Consider the following 13,259-nt stretch of genomic DNA (forward strand, 5'->3'; position numbering starts at 1 on the left):
TGGATGACGACAGCAGGCGCCTCCTGACTTACTGTGACGGCGGAGTGAGTTAACTGCCACGCAGAGGGAACTCCTTTATCCGCCCTTCCACCCTGCACAAACCTCAAGCAGGCTGACCTGATGAGGCAGATCCCTAGTTGCCCAGGCTCTCTGCGAGGCAGCTGCAGGGCATGACCAGGCTTGTGCCAAGCCCAGGTGCCAGAGAGGAAGTCCATCTCCCCACTCTCCCGGAACAACGCCCCAGCTCGGCGCCCTATCCCCCTCTGCACAGCTGAGCCCGGCCTTTCCCGCCCTGGCCCTGGGGGACCCACCTTCTCAGGAGGGCTGGGCTCCATCCCTCACCTCGCCATTAAGAGCAGAAGGGACCTGAGTGACCTGGGCCCAGCTGCGGCCCCTCACCCAGGCCCCTGAAGGTGTTCACGGCCCCCACCACCAGGAGTTAGGTCTCTCTGCCACTTGCCTTGGTTTTGCTTCTGTACGACGGGTGAACGGGCCTCAGGGCTCTTGTGACTGCAGACCCAGAGAGACAGAAACTTCTTCCATGTGCTGGGCTCTTGGTGGACTCTAAGCCCACACCACTCATACCCCACACATGGTTCCCTACTCTTCTCCCACACCCCTGCAATCCACGGGGCCGCAGTGGACCTAAACCACAAAGGCGCAGGCAGGTAGGTAGGTGAGTGGGGGAGAGGGTGGGCAGATAATCCAAAATAAATTATGAGGCTAACTTAATACGTGCCAGGCCCCACGTTAACCACCACGCACACCATCTCATGTAAACCCCTCAAGCCAGCAAGGAGCCATCTCCCTGCTCCCAGCCATGTTGCCGCGGCACGTAGCAGAGTCCAGGTTCAAACATAGGTCTGTCTCCAGAGTCCAACCAACTCCCGCCCAAGGCTGTGTTGACTGCAGGTAAACTAAATTTGACATATATCTAATTTAAGAAAATTCTAGAGAATCTAAAGCCTAAACTGTAGGTCCTGGTCAGCTGTTCTCATCACAAACCTACTGAATATGCCCAAGCATCTGATGACTCTCCACTGAGCTAAACACAAACACACCGTCATCATTCGCTGTGTTCCTGAAGAAGTAAGGGTCGAGTGGCATTTCTGTAACTACTTAAATGTCCTAAGGGGGATGCTCTTTAAACCACCCTACAGTGACTACTGTAAAGCAAAGGGCCAGCCCTAAGTGACCGTGTGGGGGCATCTGAGTGCAATAAAGGCAGAGCAGGAGACAGACCCGGGGGCAAGAATGACTGAGGCTGGAGCTGGCAGGGGCCCCACCCGAGGACACGTGCCCTTGTGCTGTGTACCAGGGTGGAGGAAGTGCTGGGAGCCCAAGGGAAATCAGGACTGGCCAGGCCTCTGGGCCGCGCTATAAAGGGGAGGGGAGCCGCAGCCCCAGTGCAGGCCATACACATGCATGCACGCACATGCACGTGTGCACACACACCTGTGCTCCCTCGGAACACATGCACCCCTGCTGCCGCTTCCACTACACGCAGGAGAGGGCGTGATCAGGTGAGCTGCCCAGGAGGCCCCACCCTCCTCTGGAGGGCAGGTGCGCCTTACCTGTCTGCCCACCCCCTTTCCTTTCCTAGGTCCTGCAGGAATGTTTACTCAGTTCACCCAACAGACTGTGGAGCCCTACTGTGTGCCAGGTACCTGGAAAGGGACCTAAGTCTGAAGAAAGGAAAAGAGGGAGCGAAGGAGGAAGAGAAGAGAACGGAAGCCATGTGTCCAGAGCGGGAGAGAGGCGGGGAAGGAAGGAGGCAGGAAGAAACGGTAAGAAGCGACATATTGACAGCAGTGTCTCCATCTGTTGTGTACGTGTGTGTGTGCACAATCATGCAGACACGCCTGTGTATGTGAGTTCCTGCTGGACATGAAGTGCTCCCAACATCCACCCTAGAGCAAGAGCACTGTTGTCCTGCAGCAGAAGAGACCTGAGCAGGACTATGGGGCATCGTGGCCGAGAGGCACTGCTCACTCTGTCCCCTTCATGCAGGAGGCAGTCTCAAGGGCACAGAAGCCAACTGCCCAGCCTGCCTGGGTTTCAGCCTCAACTCTACCGCTTACTAGCTGTGTGACTTCAGGCAAGTGACTTAACCTCTCTGAGCTTCAGTTTAGTCCTTAGTAAGATAGAATGATGAAATAATAGCGCCTACCTTATGAGGTACCTCTAAGACTTAACTAAGACAATGCACGTGGAGAGCACCCGGCAGACGGTCAGTGTTCGATGCATCCTGGCCGTTATGTTTCTGAGGCCAGAGGAGAGAAGGGGGGCGTCGAGATCAGGGGCCCAGTCTGGGGCTCTGGATTCTCCTCTGATTTGTATTTGGGGATCTGAGGAGACCCTTGGGATGTCTCGGTCCTCTCTTCTGCCCCTCGCCATCCCTCCCCACAGGAACGGCACCCACCTCCACGATCCCCTCTAAGCTCTTGGCCACCCCACTGCCCCCCTGCAAGGCCAGCCCGCTCCCTCTGCTGTGGCCACATTTACCAGCTGCCTCACCCGACCAGCCCCAGAGCTCAGTCCCCCAAAGCCTGCCTCTTCCCTGTGCCCACAAGCAGCCCCTGCTCTGCCCACCATATGGATGGTGGGTTGGGGGTGGTATCTGTGCACTCCCGGCCACAGCGTGGCTGCCGCAGCCCCTGCACGCAGTTCTGCACTCCACCCGCCCGACCCTGGGCTTGGGGTTACTCTCCTGTGAAAGGGCCTATCCACTGTCGCTTTCCTTTCCACCCCACCCACAAAATACGGCTCTGCGCCATTCCAGGTCCTGGGGAGTCACATGGAAGAAAGGGGCTGGGGCCCAGCCCTCCCGCGGAGCAGGGGGGACAGTGGGAACAGTCATTATCTACGCCAGCGGTGCTCAAACGTGGGTGTGCAACAGAAGCCCCTAGAGGGCTGGTTAAAACATGGGTCACTGGGCCCCGTCCCCAGAGTTTCTGACTCGGCAGGTCTGGGCTGGGGCTCGAGCTTTCCCTTTCCAACACCCTCCCAGGTGATGCTGAGGCCGTGGTTTGGGGATCTCGTTTTGAGAACTGCGTTTTGATCGCACTGTAATCCGTAATCCAAGGCAGACTAAAGCCTTTGAGGGCTTTGAGGCTTTGACCAGAGAGGAGGACAGAAAATTAGGGAAAGGGCCCCCCAGGCAGAGGGAGCGGCAGAAACAAAGGTCTGGCTGGGCTCTGCTGGGCAAGTAGTGGGGCTGGAGTGAAAGGCGCTTGGAGGCGTGGCAGGAGGAAGGCTGGATGGCACATGGGCCGGCGGTGGAGGGGCTGGTGGATGGCCACACCTCTTCCCTCTGGCTCATCAAACAGTCCCTTTGTGCCCCTGGCACCTCTGCCAGTCTCCCTGGGCTGCAGACCAAGCCTGTGTCTCCCGCTCTGCAGCACCCGGCACTCCTGCCCCAGGCCTGGCTTTCACGGCCTGCCCCGGTGGCTGTCAGCGTCTCTCCCCGCCCTCCCTGGGCGGCTCCCTGGAGCTGCTGGAGCCAGCCCAGAGGTGCCAGGGAGGTGTGCCAGGTGAGCCAGCATGCATGGTGTGGGCGTGGGCGGCCAGGGAGGAGGCCCGGCTGTGCCCCAGCCCTTGTCTCTCCAGATCGCTGCCATCTTTTGGCACGACCGCCTGCCTGCCAGCGTGTGAGTGTGCTCGCTCTATCAGCACCAGGATCTGGGGCTGGGTGTGTGTTTGTTGCCGCTTGAGCCGGAGCAGTTACTATGGGTAGATAATAATAGCAATCACAATCCCTCATAATTGGACCAGACTTTGCTGTCTGCAGGGCACTTCCATGCCCATGACCTCATCTGACTTCCACAACCGCCCTGTAAAACAGGCAAGGCTAGAGTCACTATCCCCTTTTTCCAGCTGAGCAAACACAAGCCCAGATGGCCTGAAGTCACATCTCCGGTAAGTGGCACACTCAGGACCGGGACCTGGGGTTTCTGACTCTGCAGCGCTCCTTCTCTGTCCTGAACCATCTCGATACAGGGCCCGACATGCTGCGTCCGTGAGCGGCGCTAGAGGCTCCACTGCCCAGGGCAGCAGCACGGGCGCAGAAGCACAGTCCAGTAACAGAAGGCCTTTGTCCCGGCTGTCCCACCTTCCCCACCTGTGGGGGGGTGGCTGACCGACAATTGCCGGTGCGTGGACAAGGAGCTGTGTCAGCATCTGCCGGGATATTGGACCCAGAGTAGGGGAGGCTCAGGGTCACCTAATCCAACAGAAAAACCAAGCTAGGCCCGAGGAGGTTAGGCAGGCAGCCATAGCCACCACTCAAGAGCACAGGTGGCCGCAGGGTCTGGTCTACATGCTGCCGGGGTCCTGAGCCGGAGCCACCCAGAGGCTGGCGGGATAACCTGGACTGTCAGTTCTTTTCCTGTGGGGTCAGAAAGGACCAAATGGAACAAGGGGTGGAAACACACTCTAAGAATGAGTGAGCCCAGCAAGGACACAAGCGTGCTCGAGGGACGGCTGCACACGTCCTGCTACTCCCAGACACCACCGAGTGGGAGGCGGGGACAGGAAATCGCCATCTCCAAGGTGTGCTGGTACCACCGGCCGAGCACTGGCGCGGGTACCTGCGTGTCTGTGTGACGACGCTCACGTGGCCTCATGTCTGCAGTGCGCCTGCACCCAACTTTTCTTTGGCCCCCAGAAGCTACTGAACACCTTGGGGAAGCAGAGGCGGCTAAAACAGAGAGCTAAAGTGACTCATCTGATGACTCACAGCTACTGAAAGGAGGATCCAGAAGGAACCCAGGTTTGGGGACTCTGTGAGGCAGATCCCCCACAACTGCACAGACCTGGGCTTTGAGCCTCTGCTCAGACATCATGGTGGCTAAAAGCTTGGGTGCTGGAGCCAACTTCCTGCTCCACGACCAGACCCTAAGCTCTCCAAGCCTCGGCTTCCTCATCGCCAAAACAGGGATGTGATGGTCCCACCACTCTGTGGTGAAGCTGTCTGTCATCACGAGGGGACAGGGCCCCTCCCTGGGTACTGGCCCAGCCCGAGTCCGCTGCTCACCTTTCGGTCCTCCTCCCGCTCTGCAGCAGAGCTGCTGGTGTCCCCGGGGCCACTGGAGGGCATGGCGGGCAGCTGGGCTGTGGGAGGCAGGCCGGGGCTGCGCGGGGCTGGGGGACTGCTGGGCTTTGGGGAAGGAATTATCGTGGTCTTTGTAGGCAAGAGTTAGAACTTAAACATAGATGCCAGTGTCGAGCCCGCTGGTGAACCGCCGCCTCCGTCTGCCTGTGCGCTGGGGCTCCGGATGGTTCCACCTGTGGGGAGAGAAGGGGGTCAGCGGGGCAGAGCACCCCGGGCCCCGCCCGCCCGTGAGGCTTGGCACCTCCCGGCCTCACCAGCACCCCAGGGTGCCGGACACCCGGGCAGCTCCCCGCAGGGCCGCCTCCTACCCCAGCAGCCTCTGAGACAGGCGGCAGCAGTCTCGGCCTCCGCAGCCTGCTGTGTCCTCCGGCCTCCTCCCTTCTCTTCATTCACTCTGTCCTTCCCTCTGAAAGCTTCCTGCACCCTCCCTCCCACTCCAGCAGCCCCTGGGAAATCCCTGCCTCCCCCAGAGGCCCCCAGCCTGCTACATTTTCCTTCTGATCTGCCCCCACCCTCACCCCCACCCCGCTCCGCCACGTGGAGGAAGTGAGCGGCAGTCACAGGATGTCATGAAATGAATGTCACCTCACTTCAGGACCAGTGAGCGCCTGGGCTGGGCCCGGGGAAGGCTGAGGTCTGTCTGAACTCAGGCTGCAGCCAGGCTGAAGGCCTGGTTTGCTCTGTTCTAGGGGAGGCCGCTCTCCCCCACCCCCTGAACCAGCCCCATTTGCCTGCAGAACTGGTGGGCTTGAGGGGGCCCTCCGAACCCACATGGCTGATTTAGGGGCTTTTCTTCCTCCCTGCTCCAGGTGTGGGCCTTGAGCCAGTGAAATAACAAAGCCCGTGCCTCGGGCCACAGCTGGGTGGGGTGCTGCTGCTTCAGCCCCCTACACTCAGAGACACACAGAGCGCCCCTGCTCCCCACCCCCCAGGAGGACACAGCCAGAGCCCCTGAGCCCCTGTCTCTCCCTCGAGTGCGCCAGGGCCCGGGAGGGGATTGGCAGCAGGAGGAAAGAGGGAGGCAGCCTGGATCTGGGCCCACCCACACCCTTCCCCTTCCAGTTCCCGGTTCTGCTTCCCTGGCTCCCCTCCCGCCAGCCTGGGCTTCTCCCATCCCCCTCCAGCCAGGGCTCCCTGGAAAACCAGGAACCGGAGAAAGCACGGGCTTGGGTTGCCCACGGGCCAACCCCTGCCCCAGGGGTGCACAGCTGCCTGGGCAGTGGGTGCCCCAGGCCTGGCCCTGCCCTGGGAGTAGAGGGAGGACACCGCAGCCAGGGCTGGAAGGGCTCCAGGTCAACCCAGGCAGGGCGGACGTGCTCCTGCCCCACAGGCGAGCCCCAAGGAAGCCCCAGGTGCACTGCATCTTATCCCCCCACCCCAGCTCAGCCCACGCTCAGTGAAGGTCTGGGTGAGAAGAGTAAGGCCAGAGGAGGTGCATGTGTCAGACACTGCTCAGCACGGGACTCAGGCTTGCACTGGGGCAGCTACTAGTACTCTTCCTAGTTCACAGTGCAATCTAGGCTCAAAAACGTTAGGACTTGTCAGAGGCTTGAACCCAGAGCTCCCCGACTCTAAAGCTATGAGGGGTTGGGCTCTCTATGGAGCTTCCCCCCGACCTCACACCACCCCACAGAAACAGCTCTAGTTCCGGTCCGACCCAGAACTCCATGCGGCTTCCACCCATTTTCAGCAGTGACTCCCCGTCAAGCCCCCCTCCCCATTTGTTACCACAAACATCTCTAATCACCCCCAAACCAAAACCTTCAAAAGGACGCAGAAGCTAGAGAGGCAGAGTCTGGTTGGAAAGAACATGATACCCGGAGCCAGCAGATGTGGGTTCTAAGTCTTGACTGGGGCTTCTCTGGCCCTCAGTCTCCTCATCAGGAAAATGCAGGAGCTGGGCTAGATGATCTACAAGACCTCTCCCAGCTCTGACCTGCCGAGCAAGCTGCTGAGATCCCAAGGGCAGCGGGGAGGGGCGAGGCAGCAGACACATGAGGGCCAGACAAGGGAGGGGCACCCCAAAATGGAGTCGGGGAGACCCAGGCACAAAGTAAGAGAAGTGCATCTCCACATTGCCCTGAGGCCTAGAGCCACCCAGGGAGTATCTGTGCCACCGGGGTGCTGTGAGAAGAACCCTTTCAGAGAACCTCTGGCTCCCAGCGGGGTGAGGAAGGAAGCGGGAGGGCAAAGCAGAACATCACAGGGCATTGACCCCCAAGGGCGGACACCCCGGAAAGGAAAGGAATATAGAGGAAACGTTTCTTCCTTCCTCTGTCCTCACAGAAAATGCAGCTGCCCTGGGTCAATCCTAGGTCCCTTCGTGTTGCTCAATGGACCAGCCCTGTCAGTAGATGTCCCTCAAAACCACCCTGCATCATCTAGAATCATCCAGTATGTGGCCGGGCAGGCCACACACTGCACGACTTTTGGGGGCCCTACTTGGTGGCCAAGGTCCCAGACCTTGACACGGCACTGCCCACCTGCCCAGTTCATTCTCCTCTCATGGGCCCACAGTCCCAGCAAAGCAGTGTGGTCCACCACGCTGGTCCTTCAGGCAACACTGGTCCTGCTGCCCCCAGCACCAAAGCACCCTCCCCACCCGGGCCGAGGGCTGCACCACAAAAACCACCATCACCAAAAAATCCTAGCCAAGAACACTACCACTACGACAGGCAGCTCTTATTTTCTCCTTTGTACTTTTAATGTCCACAGTGACCATAAATAATGTTTGTAACAACCACTTAAAAATATCTCAGGAGTCCCGTCATGCGAACATCTCGGTATCACAACCGATGGTGTCACCGTCATCACTGCTTCAGTTATAAAACTGTTGTGGAAAAAGAATTGAAATTTTGGAATATACACACCGAATTTCACTACCTTCTAAATTCAATCTAGTAAAAAGATTTTTTAAGAAGACATTAAAATCACAAGATTGGGCTGAACAAGAGCAGGGAAACCCCAACAATATTGTGGAATCTGGAAAGCGAATTGTGACGGCCAGATTGCAGACGGGAGTGCGGTAGCGGATTTTTAGCACGGCGTCCGTGACAGACGCCTGCTAGCACGGTAGCACCAGGCACCTGGGACTGGAGGTGAAGAGGATGTGTGTGAAAACCGAAGGCTGAATGAAAGCAGTGAAATCCCCAGGCCCACCACCCCCAGAAGTCGGGGGGAACAGTCTCTGGAGGGTATAAAATAAAGGTCTTTGCACAGAGGCAACTGGCACAGCTGAGCAAAGGCGATATATCAAAACCAAGGAGATGGAGATTAATGCTGACATGGAGTCCCTCCGGCTAATCCTCCACTGGGCTCCACAGCACCGGCAGCCAGACCCTTACCTTCTTCTCTGGAGAATCTAATCGGGCCAAGAGGAAAGGTTTAAGGATGGCAGTACTGACGCCAATACCAAAATGGCATCGAAATGGCTTGTTCAGGTCACCAATGTGGATTTGAAAGTCAACAAGTCCCACCTTATGCTCAGAGCTTCCAATCAGCTTTTTAGTCCCCTGTTCTTAACCCTGGAAGACAACCAAGGACCACCAGACATTCGAGGGAGGCCTCTAACTTGGAAGGCAGAGACCAGAACAAATCAAAACAAAACTTAACAAAAGCAACGTGGAGGAAACAGATTTTATGTACAGAGAAGGTACTATAGCCATGAAACGAGAATGTGATGCTCTTAAAAAAGAGCATCCAGAGAACCAAAAAGGACTCCTAGAAATAAAAATCATGTTAGTAGAAATGCAAAATTCAATGGACCGGGTACATTAAAAAGAAAAAAGATGGAAAACAGGAGAGGAAGGAAAACAGAATTAGAGAATTGGTCCAGAAGTTTCCACATCTGAATAATAGAAGTTACAGAAAGAGAAAACAGAGGGGAAAAAAATTACCAATGAAATAATTGAAGAGAATGTTCCAGAATTGAAAGACACATGTTGTCTGACTGAAAAGCCCCACTAAATGTCTAGCACAACAAATGAAAACAGACCCACACCAAGGCACGCCACTGTGAAATTTCAGAACACTAAGACAAAGATCCTCCAAGTTTCCAGAGAAGGAAAAAAAAAATGACATATAAAGGACCAGGAATCAGAATGGCTTTAGATTGCTCAACATCAATCTTGAAAGCAAGAAGATGACCAATATCCTCAAAATTCTTAAAAAATTAAACAAATCTTAAACAATTCTGCACTTAGAACTCTTTACCCAGCCAAATTATCATTTGTGTGTGAAAGGAGAATGAAGACATTTTCAGACATGAGGTCTCACGCTCCTTTCCCAGGAAGCAGGGGAAGATGTCCTCTAAGACTACGGTCCCCAACCCCCTGGACCATGGACCAGTACCAGTCCGTGGCCTGTTAGGAACTGGGCCACACAGCAGGAGGTGAGCGGCGGGCAAGCAAGCGAAGCTTGGAAGCGTCATCTGTATTTGCAGCTGTTCCCCATCGCCCACATCACCGCCTGAGCTCCGCCTCCCGTCACATCAGCAGCGGCATTAGATTCTCATAGGAGCGAATCCTACTGTAAACTGCGCGTGCGAGGGATCTAGGTTCCTTATGAGAATCCAATGCCTGATGATGTGAGGTGGAGCTGAGGCGGTGATGCTAGTGCTGGGGAGCGGCTGCAAATCCAGATTATCATTAGCAGAGCGGTTTGACAGTACAATAAATGTAATGCGCTTGAATCATCCTGAAACCATCCTATCCTCCCACACCCCCCACACCCCATCCATGGAAAAATTGTCTTCCGTGAAACCGGCCCCTTCTGCCAAAAAGATTGGGGACCGCTGCTTTAAGACACAGAAGACTCAGCATAGGAGAGAAGGGAACGGGGTCTCCAGAGTAAAGGTGAAAGGGGCTGCAGGACACCACCTGGCACGGGCCAGAGAGGGCCACCCTTCCCATCTAAGCAGTGTGGCTCGAGACTCGGGCATGATGAATGCTGCTGTCACTGTGGCCCCTGCCACTGAGCTGTCTTTTTAACTGACAAAAGTACAGGTATCATTCACTGCCGTCCTCTGCTCTCTGAATCCAAGAACCGAATGAATTCAGATGTGGATGGAAATCTATCCTGAACGATGTGCTCCAACTAGCGGGGCGAACCAAGCAAGAAAACACAAAAGCCAGAAGACAGGGACTTCAACTCGAAAGGAAAGGGAATTCCAAGGAGACCATGAAAGGAAATCACAGAACGTCAGCTACAATGTGCCACGTGCCTAGAAAGCAACCAGCCTAGAGTGAAAGAGATTAGATAACTCAAAAAATGGAACTGAAACATTTACTACTGTGACCACCCGTGCGGAAAGCCATACTGACGGCTATTGGAAGGTGAGGTAGGCCTACCACAAAGAAATGATAAATGTTTGGGGTGTTGTGCATGCTAATGACCCTGATTTGATCATTACACAATCTACACATGTATCGAAACATCACATTGCACCCTGTAGATACGTATAATTATGTGTTAATTAAAAGAGAACAAGAAAAACAACCAAAAGTAACAGCATTGATACAGAGAAATAAAATTATTTTTTTCCCATAAAAAAAAAAAAAGAAGTTGGCCAGGTGCAGTGTGGGGTTCACACCTAAAATCCTAGCACTTTGGGAGGCCAAGGCGGGAGGATCACTGGAGCCCAAGAGTTCGAGGCCAGTCTGGGCAACATAGCAAGACCTCGTCTCTACAAAAACTAGAAAAATTAGCCAGGCCTGGTGTTGTAAGCCTGTAGTCCAAGCTTCTTGGGAGGCTGAGACAGGAGGATTGCTTGAGCCCAGGAGTTTGAGACTGCAGTAAGCTATGATGATACCACTGCACTCCAATCTGGGTAACAGAGCAAGACCCCATCTCCAAAAAAAAAAAAAAAAAAAAGTTGTGGTAGGAACTAGCAACAAGTATGAAAAAAGTAAGGCAGATGAAAAAATGAAGTAATTATTAACTTCAGAAAAAACAAAAAAAAGGAAACTATTATAGTACACTATAAGGCTCAGCTGTGAATAATAGTTGCATTAACATAAACACTGTATGTTGATTTAACAAATATATAAGTATGTACATACATATTTACATATACATGTATGTACAGACATAATATATTACTTCAGTATGTACTACAAAATTAATGGCTTAAAACAATATGAATTCATTACCTTGCAACTCTGCAAGTCAGAAATCAAAAACGCTCTCCTTATTAGGCTAAACCAAAGGTGTTGGCAGGGCTGCATTCTTTTCTGGAGGCTCTAAGGAGAATCCATTTCCTTGACATTTTCAGCTTCTAGAGGCTGCCCTCATTCCTTGGCTCATGGCCCCCTTCCATCTTCCAAAGCCAGGGATGGCCAGTCTCTCTCCCATTGTGGTACCCTAACTCTGCCTTCGTCACATCTCCTTCTCTGACTCTCCTGCCTCCATCTTTCGCTTCTAAGGACTCTTGTGGTTCCACTGGGCCCACCCAGAAAACCCAGGATCACTGCCCTGTCTCAAGGTCCTTAATCTAATCATATCTGCAAAGTCCCTTTTGCCATGTAAAGCAACATATTCACAGGGGATTAGGACCTGGCCATCTTTGGAGATCAGACGAGATCAGGCGCATTCAGGGTGGTATGGCCGTCGACAAGGACCTGGCCGTCTTTGGAGGGCTATTGCTCTGCCTACTACATGCATACATATACTAATATATGCATAAAGCATTTAAAAAAAAATATTAGCATGCCTTATATATCTTAATACCATGCCTACCACAAAAAACTATTTAGGAGGATGGCTGGGGGTAGAAAGGTTGGCCATGTATGAGAATCTACTAAATAGGAAATCAATGGAAAATGTCAAACTAGATGAATCAAAAATATGCACATTACTCAGAAACATGAGATATAAACTTGCTGAAAGAAATAGCTGAAAGGGTTGCAAGTGGCTGCCTCTGAGAAGAGGATGAAGGTAGGAGGAGGCAAGCAACGACCGCATTTTGTTAGGAGATTTTAGTACTATTTGACTTACGCATGTACTACTGTGAGTAAATAAAAATGAATTTTTAAAGAGAGAGAATGAGCATGGGAAAAGGGCTTACATCCCAACTGCAGTTGTGTTTGGCCTCCATTTCCTCCTCTATAAATAAGAGTGTAGCTAAGGCCCTTGCACCTCTGTTGTGCTATGAAATCATCACGTCCCACAGAAGAGACATCATCAGCTCCTCACGCCCACACAGAGTTCCATCACCAGCTATAAAAGTGGTGCCTCCCTCTCCACCCCCCACCCCTCACGAAATGTTTAATCCTCCAAATGCATCATTTCCACCAGGTCCAGCCCATGCACGGCGCGGGGCACCTCCTGCGTATTCCTCCCCAGCTGTGACTGTGCGTGTTGGGGCCGCCCACATCCCTAACCACACCCCGCTCGCTCGCCCAGTTTCAGCCAAAGACCCACATGCCCACCCTCTCCTGGGGCACGAGGCCATCCCCGCCAGGTCAGCTCCCGCCCCCCCACCACACTGTCCCCAACACCATCCCCACCTTCCTCACCAACCCAGCCCCACCAGCACTCCGAGAAATAAAAAAGAAGAAGTCGGCTGGGTGCAGCTCGGTGACTCACACCACAATCCCAGCACGCTGGGAGGCCGAGGCCTCATCTCCATCCTCCTCCAACCAGCACCAACTAGATGGTCCCTTCTCAGGGGCCTGCAGATGATTACCATATTTCAAACACAAAACCGGACACTGCCCACAAACCTAGATCCTGCTCCAGCCAAACCAATCCCAATCGTCTCACCCTAAGAGCCCCTTCCTCGCTCAAGTCGCCTATCGGAATGGCTGGGACCATCTGACCATTTCTGGACTCTGGTTGTTCCAGTGTATTGAGATACCTTCCCCTTCCTCCTGGGGGGCTCCCTCATCATGGGGTTTTGGTTATGCCTGTGAAGACCCCATCCCCTACCCCAGGTGCAGAGTGAGGATGTGACCAGGCAGAGCCAATCAGAGGCCTCCCTGGAACTTTGCTACTGACGCCATGGAAAGATGCTAACAAGGTCGGATGTGAGTCAGGGGCTGCTGGCTGCTATCTTTCCACCATGTGTGGCGAGCTTGCCTGAGAACCAAGAGCCAAGAGCCGAAGACAGAGGGAGAAAACCTTGCAGTCATCCTCTGGGCCCCTGATC

General features: G+C 54.2%; 1 protein-coding gene across 1 annotated transcript in view; it reads right to left on the reverse strand.

Moving 5' to 3' along the window:
- The window catches only part of DNMT3A (DNA (cytosine-5-)-methyltransferase 3 alpha), a 94,895-nt gene that overhangs the window by 63,321 nt on the left and 18,315 nt on the right, over positions 1-13,259 (reverse strand). The window contains exon 2 of the mRNA XM_012652545.1: positions 5,036-5,286. Within this exon, the coding sequence (XP_012507999.1) occupies positions 5,036-5,098 (63 nt within the window). The 5' untranslated portion in view covers positions 5,099-5,286. The remainder of the gene's footprint in view (positions 1-5,035; positions 5,287-13,259) is intronic.

Source organism: Propithecus coquereli, unplaced genomic scaffold (assembly GCF_000956105.1).
Source record: "Propithecus coquereli isolate 6110/MARCELLA unplaced genomic scaffold, Pcoq_1.0 Scaffold39, whole genome shotgun sequence".
In the NCBI taxonomy this organism is placed as follows: Eukaryota; Metazoa; Chordata; class Mammalia; order Primates; family Indriidae; genus Propithecus; species Propithecus coquereli.